A 20,374-nucleotide genomic window follows, 5' to 3' on the forward strand; every position below is an offset into this window, starting at 1 on the left:
TGTGCTAAAGGGCAATACTGCGTTATTATCAGGTCAATGTCTGTGTCACACTGACATTGTAACATTTCCTAAATGCATCATGCTGTTTTAAACCGTACATCATGTGTAAGCTTTTCACCTCTCACATTATACACCATGTTATAAGTCATTATCAGGTAGGCCTACCTAGGGAGCCTACCTTATTAAACGACACCATTATTTTTCATGGTTTGTTAAACCACCACTCCATACCTGGCCATGCAGTATTTTATTGGTCTAATTAGTATTACTACTATTCAACAAGAGACTGACACATTATTTGATAAACAAATACAATTAAATAAATTTCATACCAAGGAATTCTTACAAGTACACTATTAAACCACGATAACAAAGTCTTCTTTTTTTATTCAAAAATATATTCAGGTCATATTTGACGGTTGTAGAGGCATCTTCGATCACATAATGTATGCTGTACTGAACACCTTTACTGAATAGAATCATATTGCAAATGTCAAAAGTTAAAAGATCAAAACAAAACAAAATATAACTAATTGAAAACGTAGGCCCCTCTCATGCAGCACTTGCTAAAGAAAGTGCAACAAATTCTAAAATAATTTGCTGTTAACACAAGTCGTGTTTTGTCTTTTGTTGTCCACTAGGTGGCGCGGTAGGGTCGAAATCCACTATCAATGGACAAACCAGGAGCTTGGTTGTGACCATTGAGGGTTGTGATGATCATATTTGTGACAGAGTATCCTCACATATCCTCACCAAATATAACATTTCATATGAACAAAAATGTATGTCGACTGAAAAAACATGATTGAAAATAAACATATTATTTACATTAAGTTATAACATTGGAGACAAACTGTACATCTGAATATGAACACATACAGTATATGAACTCTTTGGACTGTAGAGGAAGAAATCTACCATAACACAAAAGCCCCCAATGTCCATATCACTGTATGCACTTACTGCAATGTAAATCGCTTTGGATAAAAGCTAAATGGCATATATATATGTATATATCAACACTGATAGTCATTGTAGTCAGTTGTGAGGTAGTCCTTAGTTGGATCATGAAGTCTCTTCTTCTTTTTTTTCTTGTTTGATGATGACACCATTTCATCAGAGTGTGACACAGCATTAATCTCTGGTAATATAGGGCAGTTAGACATAATCTCAGAAATCACCTCTCCTGTCCGTCTTCCTATTGTGCCCTCATGAGCTACTACCAACCCTACATACATTTGTCTCTCTTTCTTCTTCCTCTTCGACTCCATTTCAGTGGACTGGGACACAGAGCTCTGTACTCCATTGTCTACAGATGTCCTTCTCTTTCTCTTTCTCTTTCTCTTTTTCCTCTTCCTCTGCGTGTCCATGTCATCAGAATTTGACACAGGATTATCAGACCTCTGTATCAAAGCATGTACAGCTTCCATTCCTAATTCAGTTGCTTTGTTCTTATTCTTAGATATTTCATCACCATATTGCGGTTTTTCCTCTGAATCAAGTTGGGTGGATATTTCTTTATTTTTCTTCTTCTTCTTCTTCTTCTCTTTTTTATGTGAAACGGTGTTGTCCTCCATTAAAGCATAGCACTCAGATTTGTTCAGAGAAATCACAATACTATTTACTTCCTGTGGTGCTGCTGTATCCTCATGGATGCTATTTATAGGGTTTTTAGATCTCTTCTTCTTTTTCTTCTTTCTTGAGCTTGTGATCTTACCTGTTTGAGAAGGTTCATTTTCCTTTTCATGGTATTCCTCTATGCCCATGGGGGTTTCTAGAACCCTGTCCTTAACCTTATGTTTCTTCTTTTTTCTTTGTGACACCACACCACTGGATTCAGACACAGAACTCTTAAGTGTTTCATGAAGTTTTTCAGTATCACCTTCTTGATGTTGTACCATAGTTTCTTTCTCAGCTTTCCGTCTCTTTTTTTTCTTTTTACTCTGTATGACCGTATCATTAGAATCCAACTCAGTGTTCGGGGAAACCCCAACATTATTTTTTTCAAGTCTTGCCTCAAGATCTTCAGAGGTGTCAGTAGTAAGTATTTTCTCTTGTTTACGTTTCTTCTTGTCACGTACAGCAACTTCTTCAGATTGAAAGAGAGCACTTGTAATCTGATCTATGTCAGTATTCTTTTCCACTGTGTCATTTTTGGTCAAGGAATCTCTCCCTTTCATATGCTGTTTGCTCCCTGTGTCACGATGAGAGGATGATTCCCTCCTCTTCTCCTTTCTTCTCTTTTTTCTTGGTGCCATCATCACATCTTCACACTGGGAGACAGAATGCTCAGTAATCTTATTCTGGGACATCCTAGCAGCCTCTCCTCTCTGTATGGTCCCTGTATTTACACTAGAGGCTATATTGTTATGATCATCTCCACACCCAACTCCCTCGTCTACACATTCAACATCCCTTTTCCTCCTCTTCTTCTTCTTTGTCTTCTTTCCCTTGTGTTCATTTTTTTGTCCTTCAACATCTGTACAATCTTTTGTGACTTCTGGGGCTCTTAAAGGATGGGTATCATGTTTTTGTTTTATTCCAAGTTCTTCCTCCATCTTTCTTGTCTGGTGAAGGTCATCATGGTCTGACAAATGGTCCACACTCTGGGCCTCAAAAACCTCCTGGGCATTTTCCAAGCAGCTTCCTGTTATTTCCCAAACATCAGCATAAGGTGAATTTATAATTTCACCTGTCAGGTTCATAAACATTCTTTCTCTTGACCCCTCACCTACAATATCCAACACCTGACTTTCAGTTAACAACTCACATTCTGTCAGTGATGTTACTACCCTGGCATTCAATAAGTCCTCTTCCACCAACTCCTCCTCCTGGTGTTTATGGATGTTGCCCGCTCTTTTTTTTGAAGGTGACTTCTTTCTCTGTGGTACATTGCCTCCAACTATGGTATCATCATCATCTATATCAAGTTCCTCTGAATCAGTCCTACAACGGGAACTCCTTACCCAGCGGTCTACCTCGGTGCACAACTGTTCTTCTGTCATATTACATTTCCTTGGTATCCTCCACCATGATCTAGCTGGTGTCTGGTTTGATTTTGCGTTTTTACTTGTCTTGGAAACCAAGGAAACTGGGGTTTTGACACGTGGACGGTGTTGATACCAGATTTGTTTATGTTCCTCTTTCACTGATGGAGTAAATACATAATTTTCCTGTAAGAAATGTTTTTATTCAATTAACTTCAGACCAGTGTTGAATGGCAAATGCTGCTTGACTCATAATTAGAGCTCAGAAATATTACCAGATTCATAAGATTTATCATACGCACCACAACTCTGATGTCATCTTCATCACTACCTTCAGATTGCTCCTCTTCTCTGTAGGTAAACAAAAATCAATTGCATTATGTATCAAAAATGCAATCATTCAAAAGGAGCTCAAAGATGGCAAGGTATGTGGTCTCTATTTCATAACTGATATCTATCCAAAGTCTCCAGCCATCACCTCAAAGTCAAGTCAAAGTGGCTTTATTGTCAATTCTTCACATGTCAAGACATACAAAGGAATCGAGAGGACGTTTCTCACTCTCCCACGGTGAGACTGATAAAGTGCCCAGGCACAACAGATAAGACACACTAAAAGTAAAACATTCAAATGTTTACCCTTTCAAATATGAGAGCTGTAGCAAACTTACTCTGGTAGTGGAGGTAATTCATCATCTTCATCCAAACATCTCTTTGGTAAAGCTAGGTCCAGGGTTGCTTTCTTTTTAGAGACCTTCAGTGCTTTGACGCATTTAAAAAAGCCTCCAAGTGCTGAACTCTTTGAAAGCAAAGAATGAGTAATGTCAGTGGGACTGAGACATTATATGGAGTTAAATAAACTAAGGTTAGGGAGGACACACATCAACTAACCTCAAACTTCACCCTAAACTAACCAATTACCTACTATACAATGCAATATCCAGAGTCCTCCTACCTGGATCCACCCACATCAGACAACCAACCTCCATCAAGATCCATACTCCTAAATCCATTTACCACAATAACATCCTGTTCAACTCTTCTCATTAAATATCCCTAAATGCATTTAGTTGCAGGTGTGGTTTGTTAACTCGTTAATAAGACATTTAAACACAAGACACACTGAAATAGAGTGTCCCAAATACAGATACCAGAAGGTGGAGTTTATTTGAATTCATGTCAGAATTCAAATCATGGAGAACTGCATATACTCTTACCGCAAGGGTCACACTCTTCAGGAAAGGTAGATGTGTGCCTCTATACGCCCTCTCTCGGCTAGACAGGCATTTACTTCTGTCAACCTTGTCCAGGAAGGGAAAGGAGTACTTTTTCAGCTTGTACTTTTCTCCTTTTTTGAAGGTTTTAATTCCAGAATGCCTTCTTGGATGACTGGAACGCCCGTCTTCCTCCCCATTCTCTTCTCGGTCTATGGGCTTTGACCTCTTTTTTGAGTGACATCTTTTCACTGACCTCACCACCTCTGTCACTGGATGTTGTGTTATAAACAGGCTGTCACCTGAATCACTGTAAGGAAACACAGTGAGACAAAAACACAGATTAGCAAAGAGAATGGAAATACAGGCCTAATTCAATCTCTCTGATGTTTTCGGTTGACTGCAGCTGACTCTTTACTTATGTGTAGTCTACTTAGTGTAGCGGACATGATTAGCAATCATGCTCTCATGATGAGGTAGCCCTGTCTGCGACATGTGAACTCAAGTGCTGCCCCTGGACCTTGAGGATGTCCTCTTTACCTAATGGCAGACGCATGGGTCTAAAACCCTGCTGGTCACATGAGCTAGTCTATTGTAAAGCATTCCACTGTCAACATCTGGTAGTCGACATATGCAGATTTCATGGGGAAAAGACTTAAATAATCAGTTTCAATGACAACAAACACACAACACAAGCTGTGACCTATTCATACTGAGAGAGGAGAATTGATTATTTAACACACAAACAATGCACTGTAGTGAAAGCATAATGCAACATTTTAACAAAATTGTCAGAATTTAGTTTCATGTACCCATCTTTCCAGTTTCCATGTATTAATCCGTACCTTGCAGAATAATCAATATTGTCAGTGACAGGATGGCATAGCTCTGTCCCCTTTGTCTGTCCACTTGAGCCAAGAGCAGCCTCGAAATACCGTGAAATTGTTTCCACGACATCTGCAGGGGGAGTTTCTAGCATAATCTGTGATGAGTTCTTAGATGCTGCTTCAAAAATGCCACCCGAATCCAACAATGGGCATTGATAATTTCTGTCATGCCGCCGTTGTTGGCCACCAAATGAGGCCATGAGGATTTCCTCACGTTGATAGATGAAAGTGGCTAACACAAGTCTTTGTGATTCACCCAAAATGTTTATACAATTTACTTGAAATTGTCTCTTTGTCAAACACGTGTTATATAAAAAAGTAACACATATCTTGCACATTCACACGCGTGTTTACGTCCAGAGGATCAACCAGGAAGTAGGTATACGTCAGAGACTCATATTGGTTGGGCAACCAATATTTTTCTATGAGTTTTCCGTACAATCAGGCGATCCAACAGTCTCCCAAAGCGTGTGACTCCTATAGGACACAGAATGGCAGATAACAGCAAGACTGAAAAGTTTCAGTTACATGTCCCGAATCTAGAGGAATTATGTGACAGTAAGTACTACGTAGGCTAATTTCTGCATTTGCTTTTTTTGTCACAAGTTCGAACCCAACCACCCCTTTCCTGCAAGTGTGACAAATAATGATTGTGAGAACACATTGAAGTGTATGTTTTAATTCAGGTACCCTGTCATTATGTGCATAATTTATTGCAGTATTGCAGAAAGGACTAAAAAACAATTTTGCCGACGCGCAAGTCTGTGTTGTCGAGTGTCCAGATCTCACGCAGGACCCGTTTAAATTTCCGGTCAAAGGTATCATATCATTTTTTGTTGCAAAATTCTGTCTGTCAGCACCCCATTCCTATTATAAGCTTTGATCATTTTGTACAATTTTCACCGTTCTTTCGACAGGTTTGTGCGGTAAACCTCGTATAACTGATGTGGGAGGAGTACCTTATTTGGTACCTCTGGTACAAAAGGACAAGGTACAGTGCCTTAGTAAAAAACATGAGTGTATAATATAAATGTGATATTAATTTTATTAGATACATATACATCTTAAATTCCTCCCCCACAGGAATACAACCTGAACATGATATCAAAGGAATTGGAGTTACCTGGGGCTTTCATTCTTGGAGCAGGAGCTGTCTCCTCCAAAACTGTTGGGATGAATGCAGAGGTTTGTATTTCTGTCTAAATGAGTTGTAAATTATGATTTTCTCAATAATTCAGCATAGAATCATGCTGTGTTTTGCTGGACTGACTAGCATTAGGATAGGCTCTCCAAGTGGTATTTTACTGTAGGGTCAGTTTCAATTTCAACAATTGTAAAGATACATTTTAGCACCCATTAATTTAACAGACATGTTTTAAGACTCATCGTCAATAAATTGAATGCTCTCCCATTTTAATCTTCATCCCAAGATGATGCCACTTGTGCTCACTGAAGCTGAGGGAAAGCCTGCAGTGAATAGCAGCTACCTTTCTTCCATCAATCCAGCTGATGGCACATGCCTACTGGAGAAATACAGTGATAAATTCTCAGACTGTGACTTTGGACTTCTGGCCAATCTGTATGCATGTGAGGGAAAGCCTGGAAAGGTAAGTGTGCATGATTTGAAATACAAGATGAAGTGTGGTGAAGGGTTAGGGTTAGCAGTTTTCTGAATTATAACTATAAGAATATTTATAACAAGTGAAATCTTAGGGCTCAGTTGCGAATGTATTTGGCTTGAGTGTTTTAATCATTATTCATGTTCCTGGTAAATAATACTCTCTTCTGGTTATGCATTCACGTAAAATCAAGTTGTTTTACATGAACTAAGACCTTCCTGTGTTTGCTCCTGAAGTTTTAATCAATAAACATAAACTGGAGGTTAGTGACTTTGGACTGGTTGAGTCATCAATGCTGAACAGGTTATTTTTTTCTTTCTGTCAGGTCATAGAGGTTAGAGCCAAAAGGAGAACTGGAGAGAACAGCCTAGTGGGGGCCCTGAGGAAGACTCTTGAAGCTCACTACCCTGATAAAAGTCTGGCTCTGGGGGGCACGTTCATCATCCAGAAAGGGAAGGCCAAGATCCATATCATGGTAAAAATGTTTTTAAAAATAAACCTGCAGAAAGCTTTAGAAAGTCAGTGATGTATTTGATTGGTTTTACACTTCCTATTTGTTGTTGCTCTGTCGCTGCCCTGTGAGTAGCCAAGGGAGTTTTCAGCCTGCCCTCTCATCACTGACAATGATGTGAACAAATGGCTGAAACACTTTGAAGTCAGCGCCCCACTGATCTGCCAGTCTGTGCTGGTCTCTAAAGACCCTGTGAGTATTGACTCTACAATACATGCAGTACAAATTTATTATACACGGTTCTCATCTCAACAGGCATACTGTATTGAGAGTTCAAATGGGCTACCCATCTGTTTCCTATCCAGGGTTTGGACCTGCGTGTGGAACATACTCACTGCTTCAGCCATCATGGAGAGGGTGGCCACTACTACATAGACACAACTCCTGACACGGTGGAATACCTTGGTTACTTCATGCCTGCTGAATTTGTCTACCGTATCGACCGACCCAAGGACACCCATGTCATTGGACGTGACTGAAAATTACAAGAAACTTGACAAGCAAGCAAAGTTATGTTTGAGAGAAACTGACCTTTTGATATGTAGTTACTGAATCAATTATTGATGATAATCTATAATCTAATTTGAAGGCCTGATTTTTACAACCAACAAAATGTGTTTTAAAAACAGTGCTGTACTCAAAAATGTGCATTAAGTATTCATGAGTAATTCAAGGCATATTTTGTGAATTATCATCAGAAAAAATCCTGGAAATAAACTACCCATCATATCCATGAAATTAAGTGTCTGATTTTATTGGAAGGTTTGCCAATATGTTTTTCCTCCGTTCTACACACATTCCAAATAAATAGGAGAAACATTGTTTCATAGAACAACTAATACCTCGAAAATCGAATTGCCTAGTCCTATTTATGTACCATAGTAGGCCATTTCTTATGTGTGGCAAATTATGGCAATGAGGAGCATTTCATTGACTTCACTACCTGTATCACGCCCCCTTGTGAATATTGCCCTCTACTGTCTCTAGCAAAGAATGCAGGCGTTTCCCACAATGCTGCCGCATCAGTCCGGAAGTGAGACATTTATTGACAATATGGCCACTGGTCGCAGAAGGGTGAAATTTTGGATTTGACAGCCCCCTTGGTTGCAAACTAACCTATCGTTCCAATCGTTTAGAATCGATGCCTATGAATGAAGGGACTCGGGAATCCACGGGATGTTGTCATTAAGCTAAGGATACATTCAAAGCGTGAGAATCGTCATGTCGTTTTTCAGGAGGAAAGGTGAGGAAGTATGCTGCTAGCCAGCTAGCAAATGGTGTGAAGAAGATACTCGCGGGAGAGGTTGAGGAATGTACGAAGGCTAATGTGATGTGAATGTGTGTTTGACAGGTCATCTAGCTATGCCAATTCAAGGCCTTCGCAGATTGAACAAATTGATTACATTTTTTTGTGATGAATACATACGCGTTTAGACCTCATCTGTTAGCTAGCTAGCTACTCCCTCGCTCCAGTACTACTAGCACTTGCTAATGTTAGCTCAGCTGATGCTCTCAGTCTCAGAGCTAGCAGCCTGCTGATCGATGCAAATGCAGACATTTACATATGCACACAGTGATTTGGGTTTGTTAGGTCGCCCTATATGCATATATGTTTACCCTTCCCAAATCCTAACCTTATTCAAAATTGTCTTAGTTACTCCCTAACGTTATTAAAGCTCATGTTTATATCGGTTGGCATACTACATATTACTGCCATAGACATGTTGTCAGTGATAAAGGGCTAGGTCTATTTGAGGTGGATGTTGAGGTAAGCATGTGTTCACCATATGATCTCTTGTAGTAAAAAAAGACTCCCCTGGGGGGAAGTCTTCTGTGAATCTGCTAACCCACTCAGCTGAGAGTGCCTCAAAAGGCCCTTTTGTGTCATTTACCAAAGGTTCAGTTTCACCACTATATTGTTACGAGTGTATTTTGTTGCATTATGTTATGGGCCAGACTGAAATGAGTGTGAAAAACAGGTTTGTGCCCACTTTTACCATCATAATAGGTAATCTCATTCTCATAACTGAAGATATGACAATGAAGTGGAACAAATGCCTTCCTCTTTAACTGCTGTGACACAAGCTGATGGTACTAGGCCGCTACAGTAAGTAGGTAGCCTACACTATGTAAATGCCTTGGGTTAATGTGAAGAGCTTCCAATTCGAACTACGAGCCTCACTAGTAGCTCTGTCCTTATCGTATCTATCCTTGGCAGTGGAAATAAGTTAGAATTATTTGTTTGTTTAGCAGACACTGTTATCAGCGTCACAGGTGTATCTGTTTCTCGACTATGCCATTATGTTACCGGATATTTAGTTAGTGCCTTTTCAGTGACATTGCATCATCCTCATACCCTACAATGAATTCAGGCACAATATTCCAGTCACTCATCTAGCCCTGCATTGTGAATCAAATGTGCTCTAATTACAGTCCTATATTTCCTTTTTACCCACAGCAAAAGGCAAGGAACCAGAGACACCAGTTGATGCTAAAGTTAATAGAGGTGGGAACAGTATTTCCTTTGAAAAATGATTAATGTAATGCAGCAGCAGTGTTGCCATCTCATGTCCCATTTTTGAATGGTTTTCAGAAAAGCTTTTTGAAGTTATCTGAAAGCAAACAAATGCCTCCTCAGTTGTAGTGTTTTCTCTAGTACACACTTTTCCTTGATTTACCTATTCTACCCCTTTAAAAATGTGTTTCTTTCTTTCTTTTATTTTTCGATATGAACAAAAAAGAAGAGGGCCTTTTTTTGAGATGTTGATGTTATGGTTTGAAGTCACCCAGAAATGTCATTATTGTATGAACAACATTGAATGCATTTCTTTTTTTAATGAAATAAGAGACCCATTCTGTCCCCCCAGCCCCAGAGAGCCCTCATTCTCCTTCCCTGGGCCTCCGTAATCAACATGCCATCCTGGAGGCTGCCGGGCCCAGCCATGTGGCCATCAACGCCATCTCCGCCAACATGGACTCCTTCGCCCGAGGACGCACTGCCATCCTCAAGAAACAGCCCAGCCACATGGAGGCAGCACACTTTGGGGATCTTGGTACGTATCTTAATTCAGTTTTCACATGTTTACATAACTGATGTGAATTTAAGATGCTTTTGAATGGGGAGTTCTCTCTTTGAGTTCACTCCTTTTTACTGAATGTGACCACGCTTGAAGGGGCTGATACAATGATATTACAGTGGAGATGGTGCTGGTGAAAAGGGTTTAACTGCCAACAAGCGGTTGTAGGCTAATCCTGTGAAACACTTGCATGGTTTCATGCTTGGGTTAGCCTTTTGGCCAGTGCACTACTAGCACAATGGCAAAGCTCTTTAGTATGACTCATAAGTAGGGCCCAGAGTTTTTCCAGTTCACATGGTCAGGAAAAAGTCATGGCCCTACTGTATTCATTATAAATCCTCCTAAATCAGAATCCTGCTAGCCATTTCATGCATGGATGGAGACATGGCACACTATTGTTTATGATGGTGGTACTGACAGGACCTGTATGAACAGGTCCTTTAGACGAGGCCTAGGATGAGTCAAGGTGGTTGAACCAGTGCTGCAGCATTGTGCCCTCCCTGGGAATGCTGTAGGGTGACTCTCCACAGGACCCCAGTAGTCTGAGGGCGTGAGCTCCTGCACAGGGAGGGAGGGAGGGAGAATTCTGCTGCCAGCTAACAGACACCCATGGCAGTCTGCCCACTCTGGCGCTGATACCAGAGGCACACAACGCTAGCAGCTATCACAGCACGCCTCAGTCAGCTCACTGTTTATGACCTACTGTGGAATGGAGTCCGCTAGTCAGGCTTCATTCACATGGCTGCACTGGTCATGTGATCTCATCTGGGAGCTATAGTTAACAATTAGATTATTTGACTATAGATAGATTTTTTGATAGTTTATTTGTTAGTGTAGTGTCTTTTTGTGCATGTTTTTGGAGTGGTTTTACTCTATTTACTCTGTGTTGTGGTGTATTCCAGGGCGCTCCAGTGTGAACTACATGTCCACAGAGACGCGCTCCCGTCTGTCCAAGACAGTGGACCAGATTGTGCGAGACAATGTGGCCGTGCCATACTACATCCAGTTCATGGAGTCGCGCGGGGCGGACCACCTGGTGCGGTTCTGGCTGGAGGCAGAGAGCTTCCGCTCCATTAGCTGGTCCAGGGTCCGGGCCCACAGCCTCAACTCAGTCAAACATAGCTCCCTGGCCGAGCCTGCCTCCACATCCTCTCCCCCCTCCTCCCCCCCCGACACGGACCTCCCCTCCATGCCCAGGCCCCCCTCGCGCCCTCTCACCCCCAGCCCCCAGGACAATAACAGTGAAGGCCCCACAGCGCAGCTCATCCACAGGCACTCCTTCAGCCTAGAGGCAGGCCAGAGGCCCGGCACACCCAGGGCAGAGACCCCTACCAGGCAGCCCTCCTCCAGGACAGGGACCCCCTTCAAGCTCCAGTCCACCAACGCACTCCGAGAGCTCTCAGACAAGCTCATGAAGAGTAAGTGGGCTGAAGCCTCTCTACAAAAGTGGTGCTTGTTCCAGAGAAACGCAATTACATTTTGGAATTTGTTTGTGTCTCTTTTATTTCAGCAAAGTAAATCTTCTTCCTTATTCAGTGGGCTTGATCCATTGTGCCATAATTTGACTACCTATTATCATTGCATAAGAAACTGACTAGAAGAATAGTTTGAAAATATTTCTAAATGCACATAGTAGTTAGTTCTTAGGCTTCACTTTCTGTGTTTCAGGTATAGAAAGAGATGCCGTGAACATCTTCACCAAGTACATCTCTCCAGACGCTGCCAGGCCCATTCCAATAACGGAACAGATCAGAAATGACATTGTCGGTAAGACCAACGACCAACTGTTTCCTACCAACTGTTTGTCATTAGCTAGTATTGGACTTTGGCTGGGAGTGCCATCAATGTATGAACAATATAAGGCGTCTATTTTGATTCATGACCGGTGTCCATGTTGCTTATATTGTGTTGCGAAATCAGCGGTGGAAAACATGGCTAAGGTAAGCCTCCAACTGACTGTTAGAATTGTCATGGAGCACTTAAGTGTTTGCAAAGATTGTAAACATTTTTACCGAAAGTAACTTATTGCGAAGAGGAGGGCTTGCGTGTAAGAATTGAATTGTACTGTCATAAACTCTCCTGTATCTCAGTACATAGTCTACAGTAATATGACAGTACAACTTTGAACTGTCCATATTCTGTAATTCTTGGACCAGATTCCCACCATCAGCGCTGCCATTTTATTGTAATTGGTAAGCAATAGTGACGAAACATTTGAAATTATGTACATGTAGGCTATTTAATAGTAACTGACCCTATTAAGGTAGGATAAATGACAGATCACTAACGTTTACCACAGATAAGGAAACATCTACCATAGATATGGGTTGCAGTGCTATTTGCTTTTTCGATGCTGCTACACACATGTTTTTCAATTATTTTCAGTGTCACTTCAACAAATGGCCATGACATGAGCAAAGTTACATTACCTGATTAGCCTACTGTTGAATCAACCGTCATCCATAAGATACAATTTCGAACCTTGCCATTAGTATTGCTGGTCTTGATGCAGCCTCTCCAGTGCTTATGGAACATGGAGATGAGAATGCTTGTGTCTCTGATATTCATGAGACACACCCCTCAAATGTTAGTTTCTCGGCTCCAAACATGCAGTTGGCACAATGGCTCATACTGGGCTGACATGAGAATATGTGCTGGAGCTCCGCATGTGCTGGAGCGCGCAAGGAAATGAGAATAGATCCCTGTGTGTTTTTCTCTTATGCTAGATCAAGTAGGAATATAGCAACCAAACTTGGCAAATTGTCCTCTGCCCTCCTGATGGTATGATTAATGCAATGAGCCAGAAATATAATATATAGATATGGATGAAAAAAATAATCTGTTGTGTTATTTTTGTCCATTTATCCATTTTGTCAGCTAAAATCTGCGGGGAAGATGGGCTGGTGGACCCAAACTGCTTTGTCATTGCACAGTCTGTAGTCTTTACCATCCTGGAACAACAGTGAGTTTCCCCTTGTCTGGCTGGTCTGACATGGTCTGTTCAGAGTTAATGTTAGAGTGGGAGTGTTTCATAATAACATGTTTTTTGTGAGGTTGTCATGAATAAAATGTATCTACTGTTCTTTATAATACCACTCCCATATGGTAAACATGTCATGTCATTAACCTTGTTTTATGTCTCACAGGCACTTTAGTGAATTCTTGCGAAGCCATCATTTCTGTAAGTACCAGATCGAAGTGTTGACCAGTGGCTCCGTGTTTCTGGCAGACATCTTGTTCTGCGAGTCGGCCCTCTTCTACTTCTCTGAGGTGAGAGTAACTTCTAGACACCACTGATAATGTTCATAGTTAGACAAACACAGCACTTCAGTATTTTATGTCATGATCTTCTATATTCATGTTTAGCTTTGTAAGTTTCATAGAAATTAAAAAATAATATGACGCCTGTATGTCTACAGTATATGGAGAAGGAGGAAGCTGTGAATGTCCTGCAGTTCTGGCTGGCAGCAGACAACTTCCAGGATCAGCTGGCTGCTAAGAAAGGCCAGTACGATGGCCAGGAGGCCCAGAACGACGCCATGATCCTCTACGACAAGTAGGTTATCTGTCTTCAGATATATACAATGACACTTCAGCAGTATTTAGCTGGAGGGATTGGAGTGGCTGTGATTCCATGACTGAGTGCCGTGGGTTTTGGTGTCTGAACTGAGTTTTATTGTCTAATCTGCTTTTCAAGGTATTTCTCACTCCAAGCCACCAGCCCTCTGGGTTTTGATGACTCTGTGCGGATGGAGATCGAGTCAAATATCTGCCGGGAGGGAGGGCCTCTCCCAGACTGCTTCACCACTCCTCTCAGACAGGCCTGGACCACTATGGAGAAGGTGAGGGATATGGTCTCAAACCAGCCCACTACTCAGTCAGGGATTTCAGACAGTTACCAATCCTTTGTTTTTGTAACATGAGTAGATATTTAATGCTGTTGGCCCTTCTGGTATGATCAACATTAATCTTCAGCTTCAACTACTTTTGTGCCCAACTGATCACCCTGAAGCTCAGACCATAGTGCCCTCTCCTCTGGGGTCATTGAAGGTAGTGGTTTGCTGTTGCCAGAGGCTAGGCATGATGCTGAAAAGCTTTGTCAGGCTCTAGAGAGCTTTATGACTGTGATAGGATCCAGAGAAATGGAAGGGGTTTCATGTCTGTAACCATAAGTTAATCAAATTGTTTTTTCAGGTCATAATGCCAGGCTTCCTGTCGAGTAACCTTTACTACAAGTATCTGAATGACCTTATCAACTCGGTCCGGGCAGATGAGTTTGTGAATGCGAGCGCTCAGGGTCAGGGTGTTCCCGCAGACGGTGACCGCAGCTCAAACGCCACCGAGGGGTCTCAAGCCCAGGTAACCCCATACCTGACCTAAGCCCAACCCCTCCAGGGCTTCGTCTGTGTCTACTGACATTTTCCCTCTTTCAGGAGACATTTAGATAGAGTTTGTCCAGGCTGAGTAAAGTGGGTAAACTCAGTTTGTTTGTTAGGCTTCCATTTCAAACAATACATTTATATTATCTCTGAATCTACAAGTTATTGTATATTTTTTACAGCAAGGTACCAAAAAGGCAGCGGTAAAAATCCTGAAAAACTTTGACGAGGCGATAACTGTGGACATCGCCAGCCTGGACCCAGAGTCTCTGTACCAGCGCCCGTACGCTGGGTGAGTCTCAATCTGTCCTTCTTATGTAGAGTAGATGTGTCCTTCTTATGCCCTCTAAGATGTTTAATCTCTCACCACTCATGTTTCTCAGTACAGTCACCTCACCTTCAAATTATAAAAAATAACTGATTTAGCATATTATGTTTCTTTAATCGCTAAAATGAGTGAAAGTATTTTTAGTAACATGCTAAATTCCTCTCCAACATTCACTGTCCTGATTTTATTTGTAATATGCCCCAAGAGTGTTCTTTAATGTTAGGGAGGTAGGACACTGAATAAAGCTCTCCAAATATACATTTTTATGTATAAAAAAAAAAAAAAAAAAAAAAGTATATTTCCAAAGACACCACAATCCTCTGTGTGATATTGCAGATTCATAGGTCATCTGCTTTATATTCAAGCAGGCGGATGTACATGGCCTCAGGCAGCCTGAAGCCCAGTACTATCCTACTTGTGGTAATAGATGCTGTCTCCTCTCTCTGTTCAGAAGAATGACGTTTGGGAAAGTGAATGAGCTTGGCCAGTTTATCAGGGAGGCTGAACCAGAGCCAGATGTGAAGAAATCGAAAGGTAATGTACAGTACACAGATCATACATTTATGAACATGCTTACAATTAATCTCTTTCTGCTTCTCTCAGCCTTCCTCTCTCTGCTCTCTCTCTATCTAAATATATTCTCTCTTTTCTTGCTCTATCTACAGTCTTCATTGCTGCCAGTATGGTTTCAGTCAGTCCAGCACATTTACCCAAGCATGAGAACAATATTCTCTTCTGAGCAGCATCTGCTCCCATTCTCATCATTACCCAACCAGGGAGGGGACTGAAATATGTAAGAGGTACCCCAAAAACAACATGCATTGCTTTTAGGTCCTAGGAAAGACTGTGGTATAAAAGGAATCTATTATTTATTGTTTCATAGAGCACATTATCTAAGAACAGAGAAAAAACATTAAAAAAAAAAACAGACAAAATGTATGACTCAAATCTCAACCCAACTTTTTCAGTCCACTGTTTCTCCCAAATGCATTCATTGTGACTAAGAAGCAACCCAATGATACACTTTTCATAAAGAAATAGGAGGGAGACTGTATGTTTGAAGCTCTCTCCCTCTATACTTAGTCTGGAACAGGTAGAAAACTTGGCCTCATCTTAAGAGAATGTCATCAGAGTAAGTCTGTGATCAGGGGGCAAATGGAGCTTCAGACTGCAGAGGGTCAGGTGGACTCAGACACTGGCTCTGCTACCGAATCTTATCCTCTTCCTCTGTCCTGTCATCCCTCTCTCTCTGTTCTCTCCTCTACCTCTGTCCTGTCATCCCTCTCTCTCTCTCTGTTCTCTCTACCTGTCCTGTCATCCCTCTCTCTCTCTGTTCTCTCTACCTCTGTCCTGTCATCCCTCTCTCTCTCTGTTCTCTCTACCTCTGTCCTGTCATCCCTCTCTCTCTCTGTTCTCTACCTCTGTCCTGTCATCCCTCTCTCTCTGTTCTCTCCTCTACCTCTGTCCTGTCATCCCTCTCTCTCTGTTCTCTCTACCTCTGTCCTGTCATCCCTCTCTCTCTCTGTTCTCTCCTCTACCTCTGTCCTGTCATCCCTCTCTCTCTGTTCTCTCCTCTACCTCTGTCCTGTCATCCCTCTCTCTCTCTGTTCTCTACCTCTGTCCTGTCATCCCTCTCTCTCTCTCTCTCTGTTCTCTCCTCTACCTCTGTCTCCGACCTGACATTCCTCTCACCCTCTGCCCTCTCCTTTCGCAGGCTCCATGTTCTCTCTAGCGATGAAGAAATGGGTTCAAGGCAACTCGGATGAGGTGTGTAAATAATTGATTCATACTTGAAGTCGTTACTGTCAAGACTTGGTTCATGATGGTAGTAACTCTACCTGCTGTGCTGTCTGTTTGGGTGATTTTTTTTTTAGGCTCAGGAGGAGATGGCCTGGAAGATCGCTAAGATGATCGTCAATGACGTCATACACCAGGCACACCACGACAGCCCTGGCAAATCCACTAAGGTACATCAGGCTCAATCCACACTGTATGGAATATCTGTCATGACAAGTGTATTGTTGTTGTATGACGATTGTCAATGTTACTGAAGGTTCCTTCTATCTTTGTCCTCAGTTATGACCCCTCTGTAAAGAACCAAAGGACTGTCACTCCACCCTCGCTTGTCCTGTAGAGACAGACGTCACCCATCCCAGTGATGAACTGACACAGGATTCACCCTGCGATGAAATGCATTATTTTGAAGATGGAACAAGGCATTCCATGACTCCTCCTGCATCCTCCTGTGTGTGTGTGTGTGTGTGTGTGTACTGTATGTACGCGAGCGAAAAACTTGAAGTATGTCATCCACCCTTCCAACTTGTAACACTATGAAGGCATCTCTGTGTATGAGGAGACAAAAGCAAAGCAAACAAAGCAGTTGCACAACAGCATGAAGACTTCCAGAACAAATGACGGACGCAGATGGAGGGATGACGGACACAAAATGGTGCTGAGAGGAAGCTGTCATAAGGAGCGGCGCCTCAATAAGCATCCATTCTGTACGTAGATATAGAATAATCTAACAAACATAACTGTTCTCTCTCTATGGTTCTGTACCTCTCCCTCTGTAACCATGTCAACTAGAAGGAAGCCCACAGGGACCTGAAGCAGACTTTACAAAGTGATTACAAAGACAAGCTTATTCTCTCCTTGCACATTCTCCCCTCCCTACTCCTGCCATTATGCCCATTCCTTGTTTTTAGATGAAATGGCTTGAAAGGGGATCAGATATGTTAATTTTAACAGTATGGGCTTTGTACAGTTTTGTTGCACACTTTCCTGGGCCCTCCCGGAGTATTGTCAGTGGGTCACTCTTATGCAAGTTCAGTTGTCCCATCTTGGCTGTACCACAATGTACTGTAGAGAACAGTCGGAAATGTTACAGTAAAACTGGAATGGACCTCGGTGATTTCCTGGTCTTGCCAACCACCTGTAGCAACCCCTGGCACTTTGTCCATATCATTACAGAACATAGAATAAATACTCCTAATGGACTGAAGTGCTACAGTTGCAATGAAAAACTCCAGGCTCTCTGTTATAAATATGTTATGAATATGTAGATTTCTGGTTTACCCCATATTAATGTTAGTTATTTTTTATGGTGATTGTTGTCATTTATTTTGTGTATGTACAGTTGAAACAATGTTGAAGCAAATCTAAATGATGACTGTTCCATTGGAAGTGTACTCAGTGAATATAAGTCAATGTTATTACTTTGAACCTCATTGAGATGTGGAAAAGAACCAGAAAAGACTTTTGGTACTATGTACCACTATTATGTTTTCTGACGTATATGTGTACTTAATCTATAATATATTTAAATTGTGTTTGATTTAAATACATATTATTGAAATGTTCTCAGCTGGTCTGTCCTTATTTATTCTCTATTCTCTCCCCAGCTATTCAATTAGTAGTTTATACAGTAGATTTGAGCATGAATTACATCATTATCATCATCATGTTGTTGTTATACAAGAGCCCCATTTGTTGAAATGTTATAGTCAACAAAAACTAAAGATATTTCTGCCTTTACTGTAGGTAAGATAGTCTTTGTAGATCAAATTCCAATTCCTCTTGCTGCAATGCCATTTAACCAGTGGGGGGCAATGTGGACTGTATAGTTAAACGTTGGAATGAAAGACGAAGATACATTTCTATCAAAGGTATGATGATTTGCAACAATCAAGTGTAGCAGTTTCAGTCAGAAACTCATAAACTTTTAATTATAGTTAGGACTATCTTTTGTGTTTTGTATTTTTTATTATTATTTGTGGTCCTCTGTGGCTCAGTTGGTAGAGCATGCCGCTAACAACGCTTAGGTTGTGGGTTTGATTCCCGCTGGGACCATATATACTGAAATGTATGCACTCAGTGCAATGTAAGTCGTTTTGGATAAAAGCGTCAGCTAAATGGCATATGAGTCATTTCTGTGGCTTATAGAAAAATAGAGTATGAGTGTTTTTACATGTCCTTATTTTTCGTCAAAAATGAGCCAATTAATGGGGTTTTGTATCACTGTCTTCTAAAAATCTATTTCCTCACTGCATGATACTACGCGCACACCTCGGGAGAAAGATTAACAACAATTCAGACGATGGGGATACGCCCACCTGAATGTTCATAGCGCGCAATGACGCGCGCAACAATCTGGCGACTTTTGTTGTACCCACTGGTTACCACGCGCAGCTATAAGCGCGACTTCTCCAGCAAAACAAAAAGCGCGCGACTCAAATATCGGACATACAAAGGCATGAACTGCAACATAAACTTTAAGTTGTTTTTTCATCTCATTTGAGATATTGTAGGAGGAGAAATTGATAGCACCACATTCTAATGCGACCTGCTCCGGAATGACAGTTGCGCATCCGTGTCTCGGGTGTGACAAACATCTTTTGTGTCCTGTCACATTTCAGATTTTCAACTACAGTAACAGTTGCGGATAATTTGAGAAGATATTGCTTATTCCTTGTAACAGCTTGTTAAATTTTATTAGAAGTGCAGATGCTTGGCTTATAAATTCCGAGCCGATGTTTTGGTCATTTATTCGATCATCCACTACGGATACCACATTGTTAACTATTTCTGTGGCGGTTGCTGATGTAATATTTGTTGGGAGGTTCAGTTTAATTCTACTGGGTGTGTGAGCTCCAAATGCATTCATTGCTGGATCGGAAGAAGAAAGAAGCCGGGTTTGGGATTGATCTGTCTCCTAGCTCGTTGCCCCAAGCTGCAAGGATGTTCAGCTGTGTGGGCTGCTTCTGGGTGCTCCTGTCGTCCGCTCTTGTCGCTATCTGTAGTTTCAGTTTTATATCCCCTGCGTGGATTGTTAAAGACCATCTGAAAAACAAGGACTCTGTGAGTTTCGGCTTACTTTGGCACTGCTCGGAGTCTCTGGACCACATGTACAGATGCTACACGTTCGGAGGACTCGGGAAATTCGCTGAGATCCCCTCCAGCTCCTGGCAGGTACATGTAACTCAGTCACTGAGCATCAATACCACATATGAATATTATTAAATAAAACATTTTAGTCAGACAAATGAATTTCATAAGGGCAAACTCAAAACATGGATTTTACAATGTACTGCAATCAATGTATGAGCAATGGCGCTTACTTGGTGTAGTAGGCTATAGGCTACCATGTTATAATTACCAGTTGTATTACTGTACATACACAATACTGTATAGGCCTACACATATTTGCGCCTTTTCAAGCAAACATACCCCGGAGCCTTACAAGACAATGAATTCATCATGATTGAGAGAGCAGCGCTTTGAGGGGGACCATGAGCACATGTGTTTCTGTTGCCAAACTGGAGGTGATGATTATGGACATGGCAGCATGTACGACCCAATGAATGAGGCTGAGCCAA

General features: G+C 41.5%; 3 protein-coding genes and 1 long non-coding RNA gene across 4 annotated transcripts in view; 3 read left to right on the forward strand and 1 right to left on the reverse strand.

The window, feature by feature from the left end:
- Nucleotides 1-371: 371 nt before the first annotated feature.
- On the reverse strand, nucleotides 372-5,473 carry LOC310818916. Its single transcript, XR_014554737.1, has 5 exons — nucleotides 5,044-5,473; nucleotides 4,202-4,508; nucleotides 3,656-3,783; nucleotides 3,290-3,338; nucleotides 372-3,173 (listed from the first exon to the last, which is right to left on the reverse strand). It is a non-coding gene; the product is annotated as an uncharacterized lncRNA (long non-coding RNA).
- A 27-nt stretch (nucleotides 5,474-5,500) lies between these two features.
- cUnh11orf54 (chromosome Un C11orf54 homolog) lies at nucleotides 5,501-7,943 on the forward strand. Its single transcript, XM_083690005.1, has 8 exons — nucleotides 5,501-5,643; nucleotides 5,805-5,903; nucleotides 6,003-6,076; nucleotides 6,169-6,270; nucleotides 6,516-6,692; nucleotides 7,030-7,179; nucleotides 7,291-7,407; nucleotides 7,521-7,943. The coding sequence occupies exons 1-8, from the start codon at nucleotides 5,577-5,579 to the stop codon at nucleotides 7,692-7,694; spliced, it is 960 nt and encodes a 319-aa protein (XP_083546131.1). The 5' UTR covers nucleotides 5,501-5,576; the 3' UTR covers nucleotides 7,695-7,943.
- A 332-nt stretch (nucleotides 7,944-8,275) lies between these two features.
- Nucleotides 8,276-18,358, forward strand: akap10 (A kinase (PRKA) anchor protein 10). Its single transcript, XM_083664887.1, has 15 exons — nucleotides 8,276-8,458; nucleotides 9,674-9,721; nucleotides 10,083-10,268; nucleotides 11,195-11,710; nucleotides 11,961-12,059; nucleotides 13,170-13,254; nucleotides 13,439-13,562; nucleotides 13,712-13,848; nucleotides 13,990-14,134; nucleotides 14,487-14,651; nucleotides 14,854-14,963; nucleotides 15,451-15,533; nucleotides 16,714-16,766; nucleotides 16,874-16,966; nucleotides 17,076-18,358. The coding sequence occupies exons 1-15, from the start codon at nucleotides 8,437-8,439 to the stop codon at nucleotides 17,079-17,081; spliced, it is 1,872 nt and encodes a 623-aa protein (XP_083521013.1). The 5' UTR covers nucleotides 8,276-8,436; the 3' UTR covers nucleotides 17,082-18,358.
- A 1,294-nt stretch (nucleotides 18,359-19,652) lies between these two features.
- Nucleotides 19,653-20,374, forward strand: part of lhfpl7 (LHFPL tetraspan subfamily member 7) — a gene marked incomplete at both ends in the record, with an annotated part of 77,722 nt that continues 77,000 nt past the window's right edge. The window contains one exon of the mRNA XM_083689459.1: nucleotides 19,653-19,967. Within this exon, the coding sequence (XP_083545585.1) occupies nucleotides 19,653-19,967 (315 nt within the window). The remainder of the gene's footprint in view (nucleotides 19,968-20,374) is intronic.

The sequence above is a fragment of the Argentina silus genome, assembly GCF_951799395.1.
Source record: "Argentina silus genome assembly, chromosome: 2".
NCBI classification, from domain to species: domain Eukaryota; kingdom Metazoa; phylum Chordata; class Actinopteri; order Argentiniformes; family Argentinidae; genus Argentina; species Argentina silus.

Coding starts and splice junctions, on each gene's coding strand:
- cUnh11orf54 (XM_083690005.1), top strand. CDS start 5,577: ATGGCAGATAACAGCAAGACTGAAAAGTTTCAGTTACATGTCCCGAAT. Junction 5,644..5,804: donor TCTAGAGGAATTATGTGACA/GTAAGTACTACG, acceptor AATTTATTGCAG/TATTGCAGAAAGGACTAAAA. Junction 6,693..7,029: donor GTGAGGGAAAGCCTGGAAAG/GTAAGTGTGCAT, acceptor TCTTTCTGTCAG/GTCATAGAGGTTAGAGCCAA.
- akap10 (XM_083664887.1), top strand. CDS start 8,437: ATGTCGTTTTTCAGGAGGAAAG. Junction 13,563..13,711: donor CCCTCTTCTACTTCTCTGAG/GTGAGAGTAACT, acceptor GTATGTCTACAG/TATATGGAGAAGGAGGAAGC. Junction 13,849..13,989: donor GCCATGATCCTCTACGACAA/GTAGGTTATCTG, acceptor CTGCTTTTCAAG/GTATTTCTCACTCCAAGCCA.